This window comes from Orcinus orca, chromosome 9, assembly GCF_937001465.1.
Source record: "Orcinus orca chromosome 9, mOrcOrc1.1, whole genome shotgun sequence".
NCBI lineage: Eukaryota > Metazoa > Chordata > Mammalia > Artiodactyla > Delphinidae > Orcinus > Orcinus orca.
The window spans coordinates 78958258-78983108 of NC_064567.1; the positions used below are offsets into that span (position 1 = coordinate 78958258).

Sequence of the window (24851 nt, forward strand, 5' to 3'; positions counted from 1 at the left end):
TGGTTCTGAATTTAAAATTTTTTTAGTACTCTGAAGTTGATTGAACAGCATGTTAATTAAACCAATTTGCTAACCAAAATTGATTAGCCAGTTGTTGAAAAACCACTGTAATAAGTAATCCAAGGTGTTTACTTTGAGAAATCAGATTATTGTCATTTATCAGGTAATGGTCATTGAGCTGTTGTTAGGGGCCTCTAACTACTAAAGTCTTCCTCGTGGGAAGAAGGTGAGCAGCCAGGCTCTGAGGCTCTAACTACTTTTGTTGCTTGACAACATTCCTTCCATTTTGCTTATATATTAAGTATTCATAGTAGTTCCTGGTTGCATAACAAAAATGGGAAAAACTTGTAATGTCAAGCTGGTAATTTTTTTCTTTTTTTAGTATATTTTGTTATAGAATGAAAGATTCTTTAAATTCTATAGTGCTTTACAATTTTCAAAAGTTTCATACAGATGATTTCATATAACCCCATAATAACCCTTTTTTCCCCACCCCTATATTGCCCCTCCCCCTTCTGCCTCCCTACTGGTAACCACTCATTTTGTTCTCTATCTGTGAGTCAGCTTCTTTTTTTGTTATAGTCACTAATTTGTTGACTTTTTAGATTCCGTGTATAACAGATATCGTACAGTGTTTGTGTTTCTGTCTGACTTATTTTACTTAGTATAATGCCCTCCAAATCCACCCAAGTTGCTATAAATGGCAACATTTCTTTTTTTTTATGGCTGAGTAGTAGTCCATTGTATATACATATACCACATCTCCTTTATCCATTCATCTGTTGATAGCAATTGTAAATAGTGCTGCTAGGAACATTGGAATACATGTATCTTTTTGAATTAGTGTTTTGGGTTTGTTTTGTTGTGTTTTGGCTATATACCCTGGAGTGAAATTCCTGGGTCATATACTATTTTTAGTTTTTTTTTTGAGAAACCTCAACACTGTCAAACTGGTATTATTTTTAGTTTAGTTTTGTTTTGTTTTTGAGACACCTGATAGTTGAGATTAAAAATACAAATAATCCAACCTAGTGATTATTATATATATACATATTTTTTAGTTACACAGGTTTAGGATAAAATCATCTCCAAAGCTTCAGATATTTCTAAAAATTCAACTATTTTTATTCCATAGCTATGTTTATACTTTATCTAGTTTCATGAAATGCATTTGTGTATATTACTAATGCTGTAACAATAAAATAAATTTTAAAATGCTGACGTCAAAATGTTCTTTCTGGTCAAATACTGATTTCATTCATTAACACTAAACTCTGTTCAGATCTATTTAAATTGTGGTCTTCTCCACTTTCTTTCAAAGATGTTGGAACCGTTCTTAAAGTAGTTTCAATTCCTAAGGAGACTTGGCATGATTTAGAAGAAGTTCTGCTGGAAGAAATGACAGTTTTTCGGGTGAGTGCTGCTTAATTTCAAGTGTCAACAAGTTCCCTTGTATGTCTTTCCCCCAGGACAGCTGCACAGTGAACTTGGTATGGACAAGCAGTCTAGCATACCCTTCTAATTAGCTTGTCAATTAGAAAGCCAGACACTAGTCAAAATAAACCTTGAAACTTTCAATGCTAGTTAAATCAAAAAATGTAAAGAAATATATCCTTGGCTCATATTTTGTTTTCTCAATGATAAATTATATGATTTACATTTTATATTATTTATGTAAGTTACCTCAATGAACAAACCCTGTGTGCCTCCTACCCTCCAAATCCCCTCTTTCACACTTAATGGTATAACTGGGATGATAGGTAACTTCCATGAATGTATTAAAGGAAATACATTCAGAATGATAACGGAATGAAGACATTTCAATAATTTTTTAGCTTATTTTGTGAATTGTTTTATCATATTTTCCTAAAGAAATCATTTGTTAGCAAAAAAAAGTTTGAGGTTTTTATATCACTTGTGGAAAATCTGTTATGAATTCCTAGTCTACACAATTAAGAAGAGTACAGATAGTTGTCCTTTTGTCCTGAATCACTGATGGCCCAAGTAGGTTTATATAGGATTGGGGGTAGAGGCAGCAGTATATGGATTGAAGTGAGGGAGGAAAACTGAAGTAATGTAACATACACCACATTCCTTTTAGAAAGCCAGCTAGGAGGAAGAGTTTGAATTGAAGCACACCTTGATATAAATCATTAATGAAATATAACAGAGAAATAGATGCCTATCAAAGGTGTTATTTCAGTTTTTGATTAAAAAAAGGCAAAAATCTGAGACATTTATAACTGCAAAATAATCTGGAATTAGAATTTCATGGACAGAAAATGAGAAAATATAGGATCTAGTCTCACAACTTAACATTATCTCATTTAGTCTCCAGAAATCTCACTTTATCTATAAAATGAAGTGGATGAATTAAAGTTTTCAGTTGATTAAATATTTTGATTGTAAGGAAAATCTTCCCAAGACTTCTTTTAGCCCCATACTTCTAGACCAGTTTATTAACACAATAGAGCTCTAGCTCACTATTCAGTAATACTTTGAAGAGAAAATAAAGTAAAATATGGCAAGCTTTTAATATATATATATTGATTCAAGTAAAGTTATGATTAGCTTTGAAACAGATAACTGGTACATCATGACACAGACATCTTGTAATAACTAAACAATGTTCTAATGGGAAGGGCTTAGGTTCTTCAGTCATAGCTAGCTACATGGCAGTTCTGTTTGGAACCCATACAGTCCCTCTGAGCTTCCCTAGCAGGAAAAATAATACCTACCTCACAAGGAAGCTAGAAGAATTAGAGACGCTATATGTAGAACATCCAGGACAGTGCCAGCTCCTGTGCTCAGAATCTTATTGTCAATATAATTTTACTTGTTTTAGTTTGTCTACACTGAATATAAGCCACATTCTCAGTAGCCTTCTCTACTAATCCTTGGTTTAAGTCTTAGAATAACACAGTCATCATAATTCGAGTACGATTTTTAAAATCAGGCACTTGGACCTTACTTTGTCTGGTATAGAATGATGACTAATCCCTATCTTTCACCAAGTCCCATTTCATTATTTACGCATTGATACTTTATCCTACAAATTCAAAAATACAATTATGCAAATAGACTGTGTCAGTAATACAGAGCCCATCTAGATTTAGCAAACAAATTATGGACACTGAGGGGCAGATACATATACTGCTGTCTTGTGTCCATTGTTGTGTCTCCAGAGCCTAAAGTGTGTTTTCAACCTACATTTATTAAATGAACAAAGGAATCAGTATTTATGCAAAAATGAAAAATGAGAAATAAAAGAGTTTAAGGTCTTCTTAGGGAGACCCCACTTAAAGTGAGGTGCCAGAGTATGAGGAAGATAAACCGAGAACAGCAAAAAGTTATCCTGCTGATTATATCCCATATTATTCTAGTAGAAAAAAATTTTTACCAATTCTGTATTTTTGGAAATCTATATTACCACCACTGTAGCAAATGAAGTTGCAGGAGTACTAAAATATTGTTAACTTTAGAATTTCTTAACTATTTCTAGAATCTTTTACTTTTGAATTTGTCATGGTTCCTTTGCATATTCCTCTTCAGTTATAGTATATGATTATAACAAGTTCCATTTACTAATTCAACTGTAAACAAACATGTCTACCATGGTCCTGGCACAATGCTAATCATCATCTCTGGTGATTCAGAGATGAACACTATAAACATGGTCCCTGACCTTGTGTAGCTTAGAGACTCTTCCATGTTATCCTTCATAGTTTCAAGTACTTAATTTATTATCTTTTAGTACAATTAAGTTTTATCTTGTAGAATTGTATCATTATGTCATGCCATTAAAAAAATAAGGTTCTTTTTATCTATTATTTTCCAGGATTTTATGAATCAGAATATGTATAATTTTGCAGTACTACTGTGTTCTAGCTAATTTTCAATCCCTACATCTCTGGGATTTTAAGTTTACATTTCACATCTTGTCTTTGTTTTTTAATAGTAAATCAAATTTTAGTTTAAAAATATTACTTTAAGCTGATCTATTAAATGACTTTTAACAAAATCTTGAGAGGTTGGAAGCCAGCCATCTTGCCAACCCAAATATTTAATGTCTATTAGATTTTGTTAGTGTTTTGCAGTTTCCAGAGAAATACACAGCCGAATTACACTTATGATAACTATTGAATGACTTTTTTGTGGTTTTTTAAGATGTCATGAGAGAGGTTCTTTATTCAGTTTTTAACAATTAGGTATGGATATGTAATATTGTGCTTTCATGGAAATGATTGTTTACGAGTTTATAATTTTGTTAAAGGATTGTTTGCAACGTGGGACACATCTTCCAGAGATAAATGTTCCATTTTTCTCCCATATTCTGTTTTATGCATTGTTGTCATTATTATTTCTTTGGCACCCAAGTAGACAAAACGTATTTGGGCAGAGTTTAGAGAAATACTTTCTTTCAACATTCTGTTCTATCAGGCAAAGTTCATACATATATTGTGGTCTAGCAATTGGAATATTTCACTGTCAAACTTTGTTTAATTTTGCAGAAGGAGGGCAAAAAACACATTAAAGCAATTTCTATATACACTGAAACAAGCGGAGAAATGTTACAGTTTCTGTATTTTTATTTGAACCTTGCAAGTCATTCCATTTAACATAAAATAAAATTTAAAAGGGCTAATTTGAGCACTGTGGTAGTTTGACAAGGTAAATAGACAAGGAACAGATTTAGGGTCTTGGTGGTATCTGATACTCTTGGATTTTAAAAAGAAAGACATTTAATGTCAACCAACCAGTTAATTTTACCATAATATCATCTCCAGGAGACCATGTTCATTATGTGTCTTTGCTAGACTGAATAACCAAACCTCATATAAAATCCGGAATTAAAGCCAGTACTATGTCCATTGCCATCTTGAGGTTGGTTTTAGGAAAACACCCTGGCTAATCACAGAACATTCCAGTGGTTCCAGTTACATCTAAGATACTTTTTTTCTGGGTGAAATCAAATCCCGATCAGAGTATAGAAAGAAAAATATTCCTCAGTAATAAAATTTCCATTTTAGAGTAAAATTTTTGTAGGTAACAAGATGTGAGATAAAATTGGCCTTGGTATAGGACTCTAGAAATGACTTTAAATAGCCATTATATATTCAAAATGGTATCAAAGTACTAAGACACAAACCTGATTCCAAATATTACTTGTAACCATAAATTGGTGTTTGAATCTCATTTACTATGTGATTCCAAACAAGTTGGTTAAAGTCAGTTGAGGCTCCACTTCTTCATTTCATAATTTTTTTTTAATGAAGATTACTGGTAAATTGTACCTATTGTTAACTAGTTATACAAATGAAAATCTCATTTAAAATAAATGCTTGAAAATTCTACACCTATACCTTGTTAAAAAAATATTCAAAAGGTATGAAAACCAGACGTATGCTGATTTTTACTTTACTCACATTGAGATTTTTTTTTTCCCAGTCCAAAGAGGGTTTTACTTTTGAGACAGTGAGGTGTTCAAGTCGCAATGCATTTAGTAGAGTGGGTTTTATTTATAGTCCTATTGACTGCAAAGGATTGCAAGGCAGTTACATTGATAACGCATGCATTTTAAACCCAATTTATGCAATATTCCATGAACAGCTGAGCAAATAAATGAAAGAGTTTAATTTTCATTCAAATGTAAATCATAATTGATGCTTTCCAAAACCTAGTCTATTAACTCATTCTAAAGGAGCATCAGCATGCGTAGCATCCAGGGAGCTCTGTCAGATTCTCCTGGGATCAGCAGGTTGAAAAGCTCTGCAAGTGTGCAAGTTTAATAAGGACTAGATTAAAATATCTGAAAAAAATATATAGCAAATTAGAGTCATAGAAAATCTTGAAAAGATGCTAAGTTTTTAATTTCATTTTTACTTGAACTCCAATTAAATTTGCTCTTGAAACCAGTTTCATGAAAATGCTTATGAAGCTACATCTGTTTTAAATGAAAGTTGTATTCATCACCAACTAGGGCTCAGAAAAAAATATAGCTTATTTAAATGGATGTCATCTTAATATATTGTCTATTAAAATTCAACCGCAGGCAGCATATAGCACATCCTATTCCAAACTGTTATTACTTTCCTGGTCTAAAAAATAAGTAAGTTTCTTTTAATTAAGAGATTCTAGGATCTTAATTGAAGAACGTTAAAATTATAATATGGCACAATGGAATTTCTTGTGTTTTGGGGTTTGTTTTGTTTTACAATTTATGTATGAAGTGATCATTTCCATCTACCTTACAGACATTTAATTTTTTGTATTGTCAATGAATGTGAAATATCTGAAAATTCACCAGCTTCACTTTTATATAGTTTCACTGAAGTTTTTAAAAGAACTGAGACATAGCTAACTTTCATTTTAATTATACTAGCTATTGATTCTCTAAGAAGTACTTTCCTTGTACCTTGGCTATAAAATTTATTTCATGAAAGTCCCTATGAAGTTAGCTGCTTACATAACCACTTTTCCTGTGAAACTCTTGGAATGGAAGAAGCTGCTATGGAATATTTTCCTAACTCTTTTAAATTCTTTGTTTGGGTTCACTTATTCCAATATTATGTAAACCTAAATACAATTGTCAGTTTTATCTTTTAAAACTAAAAATCTATGATGAATTGGCCCCTTGACTTTTATGATTTGATGCTACTAAATTCCAAAGATCTTATTTCTGTATACAGAAAATTGGTAGATATTTCTTTCATCATAGTTGTCTTTATGATTGACAGTTCCTATAGAAAATTATTTTTAATATCATTAAACTCTGAAAATGGGAAATTATGGGAAATCTCTAACTTATCCCATCAAATTAATTTACATTCTAAATCATTTGTCTCATTTGTGTCTCAGGCAGGTTGTCTTAAATTTGTTAACAAAATTCTGTGCTCAGCTTAGACGTCAGGGTTCAAAGTGGAAATTTGCAATTCTGCAGTACTCAGGGGGGTAATTAAAGCCACAAGAGTGGATAAGACCACCAGGAACAATGTGGCATCCAAAGAAGAGTGGAAAGGAGTCAGCAAGGCAAGGCAAGTATATGAGGAATGGCTGGAGATAGAAAAGACTGAAAAAGGCTAAGAATAGTCAATAAAGAGTTTCAAGGCATAATGAAATCTAAAGGAGGAAGCAGTCAAGAAGAAATGACTGGTCAATAGTGCCATATCAAACAAGAACTCTAGCAATAATAATAGACTGAAAGCTTCCATTCAGCATCAGTGATTTCTCTTTCTGAGAATCGTAGGCCACCTCTCTAGAGTAAGGGCTAGACTCAGTGGGCTGAGGGATGAATGGCACTGAATGGACATGAAGAAGTAAAGATGGTGAGTATGGAATATTCAGATTATTTTCAAAGAAATTACAGCTAACTTTAAAGGATTAAGGAAAAACTTCTTTTAAAGGATGGCCTCCTTTATCTCATATACAAATTCAGTTGAAGGAACAGAGTATAATGGGGAGAGTAAAAGAGTAGGAGAGAAGGGGGAAAATTTGTAGGGAATTCATTTATTCATTCATTCACTCATTCATTATTTAACAAATATTTATTGACAACCTGCAAATTACACTTAACCTTTGAACAACTTGGGGGTTAGGCGCACCAACCCTTCAGGCAGGGGAAAATCTGAGTATAACTTTACAGTTGGCTCTCCATATCTGTGGTTTTGCATCAGTGGATTCATCCAGCGCTGATGGTGTAGTACTATAGTATTTACAATTGAAAAAAATCCACATCTAAGTGGACCCACAAAGTTCAAACCCCTTTTGTTCAAGGGTCAACTGTAGGAGCAACAATCCCAGGTATGTGGCAGTGCACGAAACAGCCCCAAATCCCGGGCCTAAATTAGTGTGTCGGGCGGTAGGGGGGTGGGGAGGGCTGGGGCCAGGGGAAGATAAACAATTAAGAAAACATATGAGAGATTGGTTCAAGATGATGGAGTAGAAGGGCGTGCTCTCACTCCCTCTTGCAAGGACACCAGAATCACAACTAACTGCTGAACAGTCATCGACAAGAAGACACTGGAACTCACCAAAACAGATACCCCACATCCAAAGACAAAGGAGAAGCCACAATGAGATGGTAGGAGGGGTGCAATCACAATAAAATCAAATCCCATAATTGCTGGGTGGGTGACTCACAAACTGGAGAACACTTATACCACAGAAGTCCACACACAGGAATGAAGGCTCTGAGCCCCACGTCAGGCTTCCCAACCTGGGGGTCTTGCAATGGGAGGAGGAATTCCTAGAGAATCAGACTTTGAAAGCTAGCGGGATTTCATTGCAGGACTCTGACAGGACTGGGGAAAAGAGAGACTCTACTCTTTCAGGGCACACACAAAGTAGTGTGTGCATCGGGACCCAGGGGAAGGAGCAGTGACCCCATAGGAGACTGAACCAGACCTACCTGCTAGTGTTGGAGGGTCTCTTGCAGAGGGACGGGGGGGGGGGGGTGGGCTGTGGCTCACCGTGGGGACAAGGACACTTGCAGCACAAGTTCTGGGAAGTAACTCCTTGGCGTGAGCCCTCCCAGAGTCCACCACTAGCCCCAGCAAAGAGCCTGGGTAGGCTCCAGTGTTGGGTCACCTCAGGCCAAACAACCAACAGGGAGGGAACCCAGCCCCATCCATCAGCAGTCAAGTGGATTAAAGTTTTACTGAGCTCTGCCCACCAGAGCAACAGTCAGCTCTACCCACCACCAGTCCCTCCCATCCAGAAACTTGCATAAGCCTCATGAGGTTATCTAAGTCTCATGAACCAGAGGGCAGACAGCAGAAGCAAGGAGACTACAACCCTGCAGCCTGTGGAACAAAAACCACATTCACAGAAAGATAGACAAGATGAAAAGGCAGAGGGCTATGTACCAGATGAAGGAACAAGATAAAACCCCAGAAAAACAACTAAATGAAGTGGAGATAGGGAACCTTCCAGAAAACAGAATTCAGAATAATGATAGTGAAGATGATCCAGGACCTTGGAAAAAGAATGGAGGCAAAGATCGAGAAGATGCAAGAAATGTTTAACAAAGACCTAGAAGAATGAAGGGACAAACAAACAGAGGTGAATAATACAATAACTGAAATGAAAAATACACTACAAGGAATCAACAGCAGAATAACTGAGGCAGAAGAACAAATAAGTGACCTGGAAGACAGAATGTTGGGATTCACTGCTGCAGAACAGAATAAAAAAAAAAAGAATGAAAAGAAATGAAGAAAACCTAAGAGACCTCTGAGACAACATTAAATGCAACAACATTCACATTATAGGGATCCCAGAAGGAGAAGAGAGAGAGAAAGGACCCGAGAAAATATATGAAGAGATTATAGTCGAGAACTTCCCTAACATGGGAAAGGAAATAGCCACCCAAGTCCAGGAAGCACAGAGAGTCCCATACAGGATAAACCCAAGGAGAAACACACCGAGACACATAGTAATCAAATTGGCAAAATTTAAAGACAAAGAAAAATTATTAAGAGCAGCAAGGGAAGAATGACAACATACAAGGGAACTCCCATAAGGTTAACAGCTGATTTCTCAGCAGAAACTCTACAAGCCAGAAGGGAGTGGCATGGTATACTTAAAGTGATGAAAGGGAAGAACCTACAACCAAGATTACCGGGCAAGGATCTCGTTCAGATTCAATGGAGAAATCAAAAGCTTTACAGACAAGCAAAAGCGAAGAGAATTCAGCACCACCAAACCAGCTCTACAACAATGCTAAAGGAATTTCTCTAAGTGGGAAACACAAGAGAAGAAAAAGACGCACAAAAACAAACCCAAAACAATTAAGAAAATGGTAATAGGAACATCATATAGATAATTACCTAAAATGTGAATGGATTAAATGCTCCAACCAAAAGACACAGCCTTGCTGAATGGATACAAAAATGAGACCCATCTATATGCTGTCTACAAGAGACCCACTTCAGACCTAGGGACACATTCAGACTGAAAGTGAGCGGATGGAAAAAGATATTCCATGCAAATGGAAATCAATAAAAGCTGGAGTAGCAATACTCATATCAGATAAAATAGAGTTTAAAATAAAGAATGTTACAATAGAAAAGGAAGGACACTACATAGTGATCAAGGGATCAATCCAAGAAGAAGATATAACAATTATAAATGTCTATGCACCCAACATAGGAGTACCTCAATATATAAGGTAACTGCTAAGAGCTATAAGAGAGGAAATTGACAGTAACACAGTAATAGTGGGGACTTTAACAACTCACTTACACCAATGGACAGATCATCCAAAAAATGAAAATAAAGAAACAGAAGCTTTAAATGACACAATAGACCAGATAGATTTAATTGATATTTATAGGACATTCCATCCAAAAACAGATTACACTTTCTCCTGAAGTGCACATGGAAATTTCTCCAGGATAGATCACATCTTGTGTCACAAATCAAGCCACAGTAAGTTTAAGAAAACTGAAATCCTATCAAGCATCTTTTCTGACCACAACACTATGAGAGTAGAAATCAATTACAGGGGAAAAAACGTAAAAAACACAAACACATGGAGGCTAAACAATACCTTACTAAATAACCAAGAGATCACTGAAGACATCAAAGAGGAAATCAAAAAATACCTAGAGACAAATGACGGTGAAAACACAACGATCCAAAACGTATGGGATGCAGCAAAAGCGTTCTAAGAGGGACGTCTATACAAGCCTACCTAAAGAAACAAGAAACATCTCAAATAAACAATCTAACCTAACACCTACAGGAACTAGAGAAAGAAGAACAAACAAAACCCAAAGTTAGCAGAAGGAAAGAAATCATAAAGATCAGAGCAGAAATAAATGGCATAGAAACAAAAAAAAACTATAGCAAGGATCAATAAAACTAAAGGCTGGTTCTTTAAGAAGATAAACAAAATTGATAAACCATTAGACTCATCAATAAAAAGAGGGAGAGGACTCAAGTCAATATTAGAAATGAAAAAGAAGTTACAACGGACACGGCAGAAAAAGAAAGCATCCTAAGAGACTACTACAGTCAACTCTATGCCAATTAAAACGGACAACCTGGAAGAAATGGACAAATTCTTAGAAAGGTATAACCTTCCAAGACTGAACCAGGAAGAAATAGAAAATATGAACAGACCAATCACAAGGAATGAAATTGAAACTATGATTAAAAATCTTCCAAAAAACAAAAGTCCAGAACTAGATGGCTTCACAAGTGAATTCTTTCAAACATTTAGAGAAAAGCTAACACCCATCCTTCTCATACTCTTCCAAAAAATTGCACAGGGGGCTTCCCTGGTGGCGCAGTGGCTGAGAATCTGCCTGCCAATGCAGGGGACACGGGATCGAGCCCTGGTCTGGGAAGATCCCACATGCCACGGAGCAGCTAGGCCTGTGAGCCACAACTACTGAGCCTGCGTGTCTGGAGCTTGTGCTCCACAACAAGAGAGGCCGCGATAGTGGGAGGCCCGCGCACCGCGATGAAGAGTGGCCCCCACTCGCCACAACTAGAGAAAGCCCATGCACAGAAACGAAGACCAAACACAGCCATAAATAAATAAATAAATAAATAAATAAATAAAAATTGCACACTCCCAAGGAAGGAACACTCCCAAATTCATTCTTGAGGCCACCATCACCCTGATACCAAAACCAAAGATACTACAAAGGAAAATTACAGACCAATATCATTCATGAATATAGATGCAGAAATCCTCAACAAAATACTAGCAAACAGAATCCACCAACACATTAAAAGGATCATACACCATGATCAAGTGGGATTTATCCCAAGGATGCAAGGATTCTTCAGTATACGCAAATCAATCAATGTGATACACCGTATTAACAAATTGAAGAATAAAAACCATATGATCATCTCAACAGATGCAGAAAAAGCTTTTGACAAAATTCAATACGCATTTATGATAAAAACTCTCCAGAAAGTGGGCATAGAGGGAAACTACCTCAACATAATAAAGGCCATATACAACAAACCCACAGCAAACATCATTCTTTTTTTTTTTTTTTTTTTTGCGGTACGCAGGCCTCTCACTGTTGTGGCCTCTCCAGTTGCGGAGCACAGGCTCCGGACGTGCAAGCTCAGTGGCCATGGCTCACGGGCCCAGCCGCTCCGCAACATGTGGGATCTTCCCGGACCGGGGCATGAACCCGTGTCCCCTGCATTGGCAGGTGGACTCTCAACCACTGCGCCACCAGGGAAGCCCCAAACATCATTCTTAATGGTGGAAAACTGAAATCATTTCCTAAAGATCAGAAACAAGACAAGGATGTCCACTCTCACCACTATTATGCAACATAGTTTTGGAAGTCCTAGCCATGGCAGTCAGAGGAGAAAAAGAAATAAAAGGAATACAAATTGGAAAAGAAGAAGTAAAACTGTCACTGTTTGCAGATGACATGATACTATACATAGAGAATCCTAAAGATGCCACCAGAAAACTATTAGAGCTAATCAATGAATTTGGTAAAGTTGCAGGATACAAAATGAATGCACAGAAATCTCTTGCATTCCTATACACTAATGCTGAAAAATCTGAAAGAGAAATTAAGGAAACACTCCCATTTACCATTGCAACAAAAAGAATAAAATACCTACGAATAAGCTTACCTAAGGAGACAAAAGACCTGTATGCAGAAACTATAAGACACTGATGAAAGAAATTAAGGATGATACCAACAGATGGAGAGATATACCGTGTTCTGGGATTGGAAGAATCAATATTGTGGAGATGACTATACTACCCAAAGCAGTCTACAGATTCAGTGCAATTCCTATCAAATTACCAATGGTATGTTTTACAGAACCAGAACAAAAACTCTTAAAATTTGTATGGAGACACAAAAGACCCCAAATAGCCAAAGCAGTCTTGAGGGAAAAAAATGGTGCTGGAGGAATCAGGCTCCCTGACTTCAGACTAGACTACAAAGCTACAGTAATCAAAAGACAACATGGTAGTGGCACAGAAACAGAAATATAGATCAATGAACAGGATAGAAAGCCCAGAGATAAACCCACACACCTATGGTCAACTAATCTATGACAAAGGAGGCAGCAATATACAATGGAGAAAAGACAGTCTCTTCAATAAGTGGTGCTGGGAAAACTGGACAGCTACATGTAAAAGAATGAAATTGGGACACTCCCTAACACCATACACAAAAATAAACTCAAGATGGATTAGAGACCTAAATGTAAGACCGGATACTATAGAACTCTTAGAGGAAAACATAGGAAGAACATTCTTCGACATAAATCACAGCAAGATCTTTTTTGATCCACCTGCTAGAGTAATGGAAATAAGAACAAAAATAAACAAATGGGACCTAATGAAACTTCAAAGCTTTTGCACAGCAAAGGAAACCATAAACAAGATGAAAAGACAACCCTCAGAATGGGAGAAATTATTTGCAAATGAATAAACAGACAAAGGGTTAATCTCCAAAATATATAAACAGCTCATGCCGTTTAATATTAAAAACACAAACAACCGAATCCAAAAATGGGCAGAAGACCTTAATAGACATTTCTCCAAAGAAGACATACAGATGGCCAAGAAGCACATGAAAAGCTGCTCAACTACTAATTACTAGAGAAATGTAAATCAAAACTACAATGAGGTATCACCTCACACCAGTTAGAATGGCCATCATCAAAAAATCTACAAACAACAAATGCTGGAGAGGGTTTGGAGAAAAGGGAACCCTCTTGCACTGTTGATCAAATGTAAATTGATGCAGCCACTATGGAGAATTGTATGGAGGCTCCTTAAAAAACTAAAAGTAGAACTACCATATGACCCAGCCATCCCACTACTGGGCATATACCCAGAGAAAACCATAATTCAAAAAGACACATGCACCCCAACGTTCATTGCAGCACTGTTTGCAATAGCCAGGTCATGGAAGCAACCTAAATGCCCATCGACAGATGAATGGATAAAGAAGATGTGGTACATATATACGATGGAATATTACTCGGCCATAAAAAGGAATGAAATTGGATCATTTGTAGAGACGTGGATGAATCTAGAAAGTGTCATACAGAGTGAAGTAAGTCAGAAAGAGAAAAACAAATATTGTATATTATCGCATACATGTGGAATGTAGAAAAATGGTACAGATGAACTGGATTGCAGGGCAGAAATTGAGACAGAGACGTAGAGGACAAACGTGTGGACACCAAGGGGGGAAAGCAGCGGGGGGTTGGGGGGGTGTGATGAATTGGGCGATTGGGATTGACATGTATACACTGATGTGTATAAAATGGATGACTAATAAGAGTCTGCTGTATAAAAAAATAAAATTCATAAATTCAAAAAAAAAAAAGAAAACGTGAGATGCCTCTGCTGCTGTCCTCATATCCTGTCAACCTCACCTCTAATTCCCACTGTGTGTCTTTCAGTTTTTGCCCCAGCACTTCCCTGACAGACAAAAGGGCAAGCAAGAGTCACAACTGAGGGTGTGGGAGATTTAACAACCCTGTGGGCATCCAAAGAGTAATGGAATATTTCCATATTTATATATATATATATCAAAAACTTTTCTTGGTACAAGCCTCAGTGGATAGTTTTGAGAGTCATTGTCTACTATCCTCAGATTTTGTCTCAGTGGTACTTACATGACCTACTTTTTATTGACTTTTCCTCCCTCCTCTCAATCCTTAGTTCCTTACTCTTACTCCCTACCTTCAGATAAGAGCTTTGAGCTATCGGAGGAAACTCACGTCCTATACCTATATGACTCAAGATAAATGTCATATATAAATCATATATATGCATAAATGTCATATATATGTATTTCTAGATAGTGATAAGCACTCAAGAGAAAAACTAAAGCAAGGAAAGGATATGGGAGTGTGTCTGTGTGCACATGTGTGGAGTGTGTATGTTGTGCGTTTGAAAGAGGAGAGATTTGAATAAACACTATGTGATGAGCAAATTTGTAAAGTATTTTATATTTATTAATTCATTTAATTGTCTTAGCAGTCCTATGAGGAAGGTACCATTGTATTCATTTTTCAGATGAGAAAACTAAATTCGAGATTCTATACCACACCTAGTATCACACTTCTGGCCAAGTTTGTGTTACTACTATTTGAACCCATACATTTGACCCCAGAGTGCAACTCTTTACCCTTTCTTCAGGGCTTAACTTCAGTCACCTACACAGAGAGACCTTTCAGGATTTTGTTCTTCCCACCTAAGCCTCTTTGTCATCAGCTGTCTCTGAAACCGCCCAGCCATCTCTTCTTAGAGTTGTGTTTGTCATTGATGAGACATAGGATGGAGCACAGTTAAATGAAAGTGAATCTAAGAGTATAAGCGAATACATTCAGGTGAATAGCCTTTTGGTGGTCTAAGTTATTCAAAGAACAGTCTTTATTTATGCAGCATACATAGGTTTATGATAAGCTTTAGCAGAACACTTTAGCAAAGTGTATTGGTGATTACTTCCCTAGTCATGACTGCTTTAGATTAGCCAGTTGATAGAAATGAAAGAGATTATGTTCTCCAGCAGAGACCTGAAGTGTAGGTCTTTGCGTCTTAGTCATTTTAATAATAAATTATCTCATCCCAGCTGAGCTCTCACAGTTCTTGACAGCTGGAAACCAGCTTAGTACTCTCAGCTCATCCTTGGCTCTATTAGGAGCTGGCCTGTTAGTCTCACGTATGCCATGGTCTTGGTGTTCTCCAGTTGAACATACAAATTTTCACAGATCCCCAACATCAGATGGGGCCATTCTCAGACCATTATGAATCAAAAAAAAAAAAAAAGGCAAGACCATTCTGTAATCATGTCTGAATATCTAAACACAGAAAAGAACGTAAACGTTGTCCAAACCATAAAAATGACCAGATATCTCCCTACTCTGCCCTAGTGAGTGATTGCTACTTTACCTATCGCTACTTTAGCTTCACTCTGTTTTTCCCTCCTAAATAAGACTTATGAAGATACCTAATCATAGAATTACCTCTGCTTTTTGACAGCATCCAATGCAAAGCAAAGCCCTACTTCCTGGAACCCTTCCTTAAGTTACCTAACACAAGCCCAAAACGTATAAGTCCTTTCCATCCCTCTCTTACTGAGCTTCCCATGAACAGTGGGCAATAAACCCAACCTGATTCATGGGTATGTTCCTGATGGTCGTTAACTGGAGGATGCACTTATTGTCTGCTCCATACATAGAACACTTGTCTATGCAATTTCTTTTACATGTCTTATTTCCCAGTTATAGTGCTTCTTACAGGCACTGAAGTTATCTTTCTGGAAATTTATGTTGGTATTTTATGACTTTTCTAATTGACTAAGCAATTCACATTTTGTTTTTCTTCTTTAGGAACCAACTGCTATTTCAGCAATGGAGCTTTCCACTAAGCAGGTACTATATTCTATATTTTGTTAATTTTATGTTTCAAATAGATAAATATGTTCCATCAGATTTTATGGATTTATTAACAATTGTTCAAAAAACAAGAGAAAAAATTCTTACAATAACTAGTAGGAAACTAAAGATAATTTTCATTGCCCTCGTGCTTTTGACCAGTCTCATATATGTCCTATAAATAGATCACTATTTGTTGTAAATTTTCATTTATAGCATTTCTTTTTTGGTCATTATAATATAATTTACTCAGTAATTATTTTCATCTGTCTGTCCTTTAAAATAACATTGGTGAATATTTCAGAATATAAATAAATTTATAATTTAATTTGTATGTATAAACAGAATACATTATATAGGGTAATAAAATTATGCACTGGACTATATATTTTTGGAGGATTTTTACTTAAAAGTTAATTTTACTTTTTCAGTAGTATTGTGTGCTAGAGAAAACATTTAGTTTGGCTAAATATAAAAGGGAAGCAGCAAAATGGTCGCTGCCAAATGATGTTATTAAACTCCATGGATTCAAAGGTTAAGGGCAGCGTGTTAAATTAAGTCTTTTCATTCACGTTGAATGAATGCTTTGGCAAGACTCTTAAGAAACACAAATGACTTCTAAATGCTAAATGATATGGGCAAAACAAATATAATTTTTACTTCTAATGAATTACCTTTTCCACATAAATGTTACCTAGCCTTTCTATCCAGTATATCAAAGGTAACTAAAAAGAAAAAAATGGCTTGGATCCTGAGTTGAAATTAATTATTAAATAACCTAGAAGAAAAAGCCAGGAAGGAGTAGGGAGCCCTTTACTCACTGTAAACTTACATACAAGTTTTGTATGAAAACTTATATACAAATTATTGAATCTGAGAATGATTTGGTGAATCTTATTTCTTAACTGTTTACATGTTGTATCTCTGACCATACATTATTCCTCATACAGGATGCTAAAATACTGTGCCACTGAAACTCAGTATATATCCTTTCCACACATTCATATCAAAATAGATTGATAATCTCCAAGTTATTTAGAGAAATCCAGAGTGCAGATATTATTGACCTGATACTGTCATCTTACACTTCGTAAGTGTGTGTTCACCTGTTCTTGTGATCTAAAAATTGTCAAATGTTGGCAAGGAAATCCGGGGATTTCCAGGATAGTAGCTAGACCAGGATATTCTTTCCTGTAATGATTTTTTGAATTATTTATTTTCTGCTAGACTTCTTTGTCAACGTTAATTACATTGCATCTAGTTTTGTAAAACATTTCTTTCTGTTTTAACGTGTTTAAATCTACCTTAAGAATTGCCTATTAAATGTAACACATTTCACCAAAAAACAAATACAAACAATTTATCAACCTAAAATACTATGTTAGAAGAAAGTGTCCCTAGCCTTCATTTTCCATTACTGGAAAATTTTCACAACATCAGATGGAGTTTCATTTCCATTCAGATGTGACTGGAGTTTGATTTCATTCAGATGTGACTCAATTTCATTTATGCTCATGGAAATTTTAAAACTGAGGCAGTAGTTTCATGAGGGAGAAGCAGTGTTGCAACTAATTTTCTGGTTAAATGGGCTCATCTCCTGCTATGAACCACAACTTGTTAAGGAGGTTAGTGAGAAAGCCTGTGGTGATGTTAAATTGGGCAGAAAAAGCACGTCAGGTTATTTGCTGGTGACTGGATTATGCTCAGTGGTGCCTGCAAGCGTCCCCCATATTTCATTTAAATAGCATAATTCATTGTGAAAATCATTAATAGTACTGCAGAATAATCGTTAAATATAAACTACATTGAACTGTATTTAATTTGGGGCATTTTATCACACTTTAGGTTTTCATTATAATAATTTCAGTTGCCATATTTTTGGTTTCATATTCTTCTCATGTATTATTTCTCTGATTTTCTCCTAAAGGAATCTGACAGGTTTAGATATTATCATTTGGATAACAACTCCTTTACTACTCAATGCCATATTCTTACAGAAATCTATAAGTATGAATTTCATTCATGCTTCTTAAAAGTTATTGGCCAAACATAGAAATCTTTTTCTTAGGTATAACCAACTTAGTCAGTAGCTTTTTAAATAGTTATGACCACAGTATATGGTTTGGCATGTCTGTATTCACCAATGCCAACCATGCTTCTAGAAACTACTACCCCATTTTAACTAGTTTAATTGTTGTTTAAACATTATATTTGTTTCATTTTTTATCATATTGAGATTGCTTGCCTTCAATACAATCTAAGTTTTTTTTTTTAAAGGTGCTTTTGGAAGAGAGAAAGAATAGGAGGGGAAAAAAAGAATTTCTTTCCATTAGTTAAGTTCCCTGTTAATATTTTTCAAATTATGATCAACTGTTATCACATACAGGTTCTATAGATGCTTTAAGAGCGGTACAAATCAATATAATTTTCTCTCAACCAAAAAACTTAATAATACTTCATCTTTTCCTCCCAGAGACTTTAACTACCATTTCTTAATTTGCCATGGTTTGTAGCATCTTTCAATATAATAATACAAGGTGAATATAGTAAGAAGTTGATTTCCTGTAATATATTCCATATTCTATATACTATACTATGTTCATGTACTATAAATATTCTTCACTTACTGAAATGGAATAAGCAATCAGTATATCTGCCTCCATAATAATTTAGTTTTTATTGTATTATTTCTTACCCCTTTTTTTCCCTTTCTTATATTAAGATATAAGTAAGTTGGTTAGCTTTCAGCATATAATTATTTTCTAAAGGTACTCCTTATACCCTCAATAATTTCATAGATTCTAATAGTTACTTATATCTTCATTTAAACATATCTATTTACATATGTAGTCCCATCTTTGAGAGCCTTTTGGAAAAGCAGTTTTAATTATATCCATTGCTGACTGTTAAACAATTTGTTATAGTAAAAGAGCACACCATGGTTCAGAGACTGGCTTTTCTGTAACTTATTTTCATTTATATAGTGGAAAATTAAAATACACTTTTGAGGTCTTTTTCATATGTACTGTCATGTTTCAGTATTTTCACAACTTTTATTTAATGTTTTATTATAATTATTCAATCATCTAAAGCAAGAAAGGGAGCTATGACACCAATTACAGTAAAATGTAGAAAAGTCACAAAACAGTCTTATTTGTGTGTCATTTTGTATTTACATAAATTTGCAACTGGTATGCTACATTGGTTCAACTTTGTTAAAGGTATTTTTTAACTTGTATTGAAATCCTGAAGTAGTTACTGTTAGAAAGCTTTTTTCCCCCCAATTCTGGCTCCTTTGATAATTTCAAATTCACTGAAGATAGTGGCAGCATAGACGTTTTATCTAGATGCATACTTTAAAGATCTAGTTAAACATGCTCATTTTATGAATAAGGAAGTTAAGTCTTAGAAAAATTATGTGAAAGGCCCAAGATCACAAGACAGTTAATGTCAGGCAAGACCTAGGATCCAGGTATGTTGATGCCCAATACCCCACTTTTTCCCACAACACCTGAGTTTTTTGTTCAAGTCCATGGTACCAGCCAGAGTGTACTTGATTCCCCTGAGATCTTTCGAATGAGAAGTAATTGAGTACTTTTGTTTAAAGTAATCTTCCTGGAGGTAGTGCAAAGGCAAGACATTTAGCGTTGAGCAAAACTTCTTACCAATGCAAGTGCCAAAACTTCACCCTTTCCCTTCTTATAGGAGGGCAGACTGCATTACAGGCAATTCAGTAGGGCACCCAAGAGTCAAAAGCAAAAGATCCCTGCCTCAAGACCAATCAGAATACATGACAATGTAGATAATCTGATTAATCAAAATTATAAACAGTAGAAATTAAAAAAGCAACCTAAGAGCAAAAACTGAAGGTTTGAACTTTACATTGCTCAGTGTCTTACTGTCTAAAATTTTTTATTTTTATGAGATTTAATTGACATATAACTATTGCTGTCTTCCTTTATCTTCCCTTGGTTTTACACTTATAAAATATACCTGTTTCAGTCAACTATTTAGATTTTGGTCTTGCTCTATTTTAAATGGTCACATTTGCTGCCAGGCCTTTGAAGAAACTACCAATAATGGAATGTTTTTAAACCCACAAATATAAATGCATCTTTGCTAAGCTGGAACCTTTTTTTGTTGTTGTTTTTATGAAAAAAATAGATTTGAAAAACAAGGTAGATTTTGTCATAACAGTAAACTCTTTCCACAGCAACAACTATATATCGGCTCTACTGTGGGAGTCACACAGCTCCCTTTACACAGATGTGACATTTACGGGAAAGCCTGTGCAGAGTGCTGCCTTGCCCGAGACCCTTACTGTGCCTGGGATGGCTCTTCATGCTCTCGCTATTTTCCTACTGCAAAGAGGTAGGAGGAATATTAGAAATAAACACAGTGTTTCGTATTTATCTTATCTGATTCCATTTTTGGAACAACTTCTTCATATAAATACATCATCTTTTTTCTGATGAATAAAATGAGGTGTTATACTTCAGGGAACTCTTAGACACCTCCTAAACGTTGTACACAAGCTTGGTTTACTTTTGTTTTAAAAAACAAAAACACTTTCTTAATTTGACAAAATAGTCATTTCAACGTATTCTCTACTACTCACTTAAGGCTACCTTTGCCCCTTGATATTCACCAGTATTTTAGAAACAAGCAATAGTAGATGAAGTAATATACAATACTTGCTAATATAAACCTAAAGATTAACAGTATGCACATGAACATATTGAAATCTTTAATAGAAATTAACATTATTAAGCCAATGCATTATAGGAGCAGTAAAATTTGTTTTTTTATCTTAGCTAATGTTTTACAAGAAGGTAAGAACGTGGCTTTTTTCATTGCTAATGAGATGTGTTCTACAACATTTGGATCATTTTAAAGGTTTTGGAAAAATATTAGGGAAAAGAAATAACCCTAATATCTACTTAAATATTTTGATTACACACTAGATAATATTGACTGTAGTGTTAAATCATCTACAACTTAAATCTTTCATATAGTCAGTCCATATGGATTAAAACACAGTTACCTTGTTAATAATATTAAATAATAAATATTAAATATTAAATTATTATTCCACTTAATAAATATGCAATTTTCTTAAGCCTTCAATATTCAGAATTTAGACAACATGTTAGTATTACTTTCATATATGTATTGACTTTGTTGGAAGTTTAAATTTAAAACAAGAACTTAGTGTGGAGGTAATGTGTTATTGATCAAAGAAACCATGGATAATTTAATAAATAGGAATATGCTGTTTTCACAGCAATTAAATTAATTAAGAATAAGGTTTTATGCTTCTTAAAATCAGTTAGCTCTAAAGGGCTTTTAATGTTGCTTGAAAGTGTGAAATTCATGTTTGAACTAAAAATGGGTATTATTTCCTTTCCATGTGAAAATGTATAACATTGCCTAATTAGTAATAATCCATTTGAATTTAAAGCTTTTATTAATGAGAAAGAAGATAAAAATAAGATCATAACTACATCTATAATAAGTTAAAAAGCTGGATGTTATTATACATTTGAAATGTGTTTATTGCATACCTAGAATCCAAGATTGAAGGAATTATCATTAACACATTTTTGTTGTGCCTTGCAGATTTTACTTAATCCAATTTCATGTGTCTTTGAAAAGGATGTTTAGAGGCCTCACAATTTATATATTCTTTGTGACGGCATTTTTCAAAAACTTCAATGGCAATAAAAAACGCCTTCCCAAATGCTTTGTGGTTCATGTTTCACAAGTTCCCTTGTTGGCTCAATTTTGAAATGTGCAACATCTGTTTGATAGTCTCACCAATTCTACAAATAGAAATCTATAAATACCTGGGACTTCTAAATTTATGAATACAGTAACAAATTCCATGTTTGCAATTCTCAGTGGCCTTTGTGAGAGCTCTTTTCAAGGATGGTAACTAACTTTGCAGCAAGACAATACCCATTAAAATAGATGCAGAAAACAGATGGGCAAGTGTCCCCAGTCTTTTCGAGTCAGTCACACAGAGCCAATCTCCAGTTTTAGCCTTCTACTCCAACTACACATCTAGTTGGCACCACAACGGCTGGAGCCAACCTCCTTCCTCCCAGTCAACCAGTAGCCAAGTGTAGAGAGAGGACTCCCAGAATGCACTGTAAGTAACATGATCTGAGCAGTAGAATGCAGGAGAAATTAATTTTGAGTTCTATAGCAAATTTAGCTTTTCTTTTAGAGGTAAGTTTGTCTCCTCTCTCACCTTCCTCTGATAAAAGGAGGAGCCTTGCTCCACGGTATTTGTTGTTGTTTTTGTCCTTTTTTTCACTTCGCAGGTAAATTGGTTTGCAATCAAAACCATGTAATCATAAAAGAAATGTTTTATAAAAAAAAGTTGGTATAGCAACCAAAAAGAAAAATTAAAGATGAACTTACAAGTAGAATTCATAGTCTTAATAGTATAATTTAACAAAAGTCTATTTAAGGAATTATGTGTAAGTATTAAGAGAAAGAGAACATTCATGTGAGTTTTAATTTTCAGGCTTACTCCCTCATTAGAGATTAGGAAAAAAAGTTTAATTCTATTCATTGAATAAATGGGTTGCTCTTCTATATTTTGTGCTTTTTCCTCAGAATTTAAGATATTAAGAATTTTAGATTTTCTAGATGTTAGATACTTACTGACTGACATTCAGTAGCAAAAAGAAACCATGAATTTTCTGTTATCAATACTTTGAAAAACTTTTTGTTCATTGTTAGTACATTTATATACTATTTTCCATTTTGATCATCTTGCAGACTACTGTTATAGGTATAATGAGCTACTTTTAAAAAATCTTTTAGGCAGATGTAGATGCATCTCCTCTGATAAACTTCCAGGGTCTTTGACTCTTCTCAGTTCTTATGACAAATTCCGAAGAGGGAATAGAGATACAGTAATAATTTTTAAATATAATTGTTTTAGACGCACAAGACGACAAGATATAAGAAATGGAGATCCGCTGACTCACTGTTCAGACTTACAACACCATGGTAAGTTATAGCATTTTTAATCTTTCAACTTGCTAACACCAGGGTAAAACCATAAGCAATAATGCGTATACGCACACATGCATACACGTTATACACCTCTGCCAGAATACTTAGAGAAGTGCAACTGAAGAGAAAGAAAATCTTGTAGAAAGAAAATTCCAATGAACACAAAGCACTGAATTATGTTTTATTATTGTAGGTATGATAAATTCAGGATGTTAGACCCTTACGAGACTTAATGCTCAATTTTCTCATGTTAACCAAAAGGAGTCAAGTTTAAGCACACGCTTTGTATGTGGTAGCAACCAGAGAGTAGTAGGCAGCAAATATATTCATTTAAATATATCAGAGAAGAAAGTGTAGTCTTAAAATAAGCCGTGCAAATTACTCATTAATATACTCGTAATATAGACCCAGTATATTATTACTGGGTATCCTACTCAAGTAGAAGATGGTTTGGATGTCTTCACTCTGATTTAGTAGGATAGTCCCTTGAACTGGGGATTTTGGACCAAGTTCATTTTATGTTTCCTAAATGATGTCAAGGCCTATTTAATGTCAAGTTGCTTATTTAATGATGAAATATCAACCAATCTTCATTTAAAACGCATTAAAATGGTAGTATAGCTCATCCCCCCCCACCCCCACTTCAACCCTTTACAAAAACAATAATTAGGCTATGCTTCCCCCTGCTGGGAAAACTCAGCAATGACATCACTGCTAACGAGCAGCTCAGTTAAAAATGGCTAAAATATCAAATGTAAACATTTTACATGTAATTGAACGTAATTATCCCTTAACTTTTTTGGTGCGTTTTACATTAATCTTAAAAGCAGGTATACTATTTTTTATCATTTACTTGGATTTGATTTACTAATTCTGTGTGTAGAACATTCATGGTTCATGAATGTTAAGAAAGAAAACACACTGTACGAATAGCACCCAGCAACATTCCAAAACCTAGTTGACTTTCTGAAAGTCCCTGTGTGTATCCTACATGTACTGGTATGTGATTCATGAATGTCCACACGGTTGTTTGGGGGATGCCAATACCAGGAGACAGGTAGCCACAAATTGGGCCTATATTTTGAATTCATTTTGCTTGCAAAATTTCCTTATCTGTTATTTGTTTTCCTGTCTGTTATCGCTCTCATTATGAAAAAAAATACCACTAGATTGGAGCATATAAGTTTTTGTCTTTATACGGATTTAGTGCATTGTTGACACATCCTCATTTAATTTTTCGGATGGCATATTTCAATTGGACAACAAAATATCCACTAGTTTTCCATTTATTTCATGTAGAAATATTGAATTATGATCAGCAGCTTTTCAACAATACAGCATTATGAAATATTCCTTTTATTAAAGAGTATATTTGCTTAGATATAGAGAGGCTAATGATAACTAACTAGAAGTAAAAGAAACAAGATGAT

At 34.9% G+C, this 24851-nt stretch overlaps 1 protein-coding gene across 1 annotated transcript in view; it reads left to right on the forward strand.

Moving 5' to 3' along the window:
• The window catches only part of SEMA3A (semaphorin 3A), a 232946-nt gene that overhangs the window by 193225 nt on the left and 14870 nt on the right, over positions 1 to 24851 (forward strand). Inside the window, exons 12-15 of the mRNA XM_004263415.3 lie at positions 1322 to 1413; positions 16348 to 16389; positions 20606 to 20763; positions 23348 to 23415. Of these exons, the coding sequence (XP_004263463.1) occupies positions 1322 to 1413; positions 16348 to 16389; positions 20606 to 20763; positions 23348 to 23415 (360 nt within the window). The remainder of the gene's footprint in view (positions 1 to 1321; positions 1414 to 16347; positions 16390 to 20605; positions 20764 to 23347; positions 23416 to 24851) is intronic.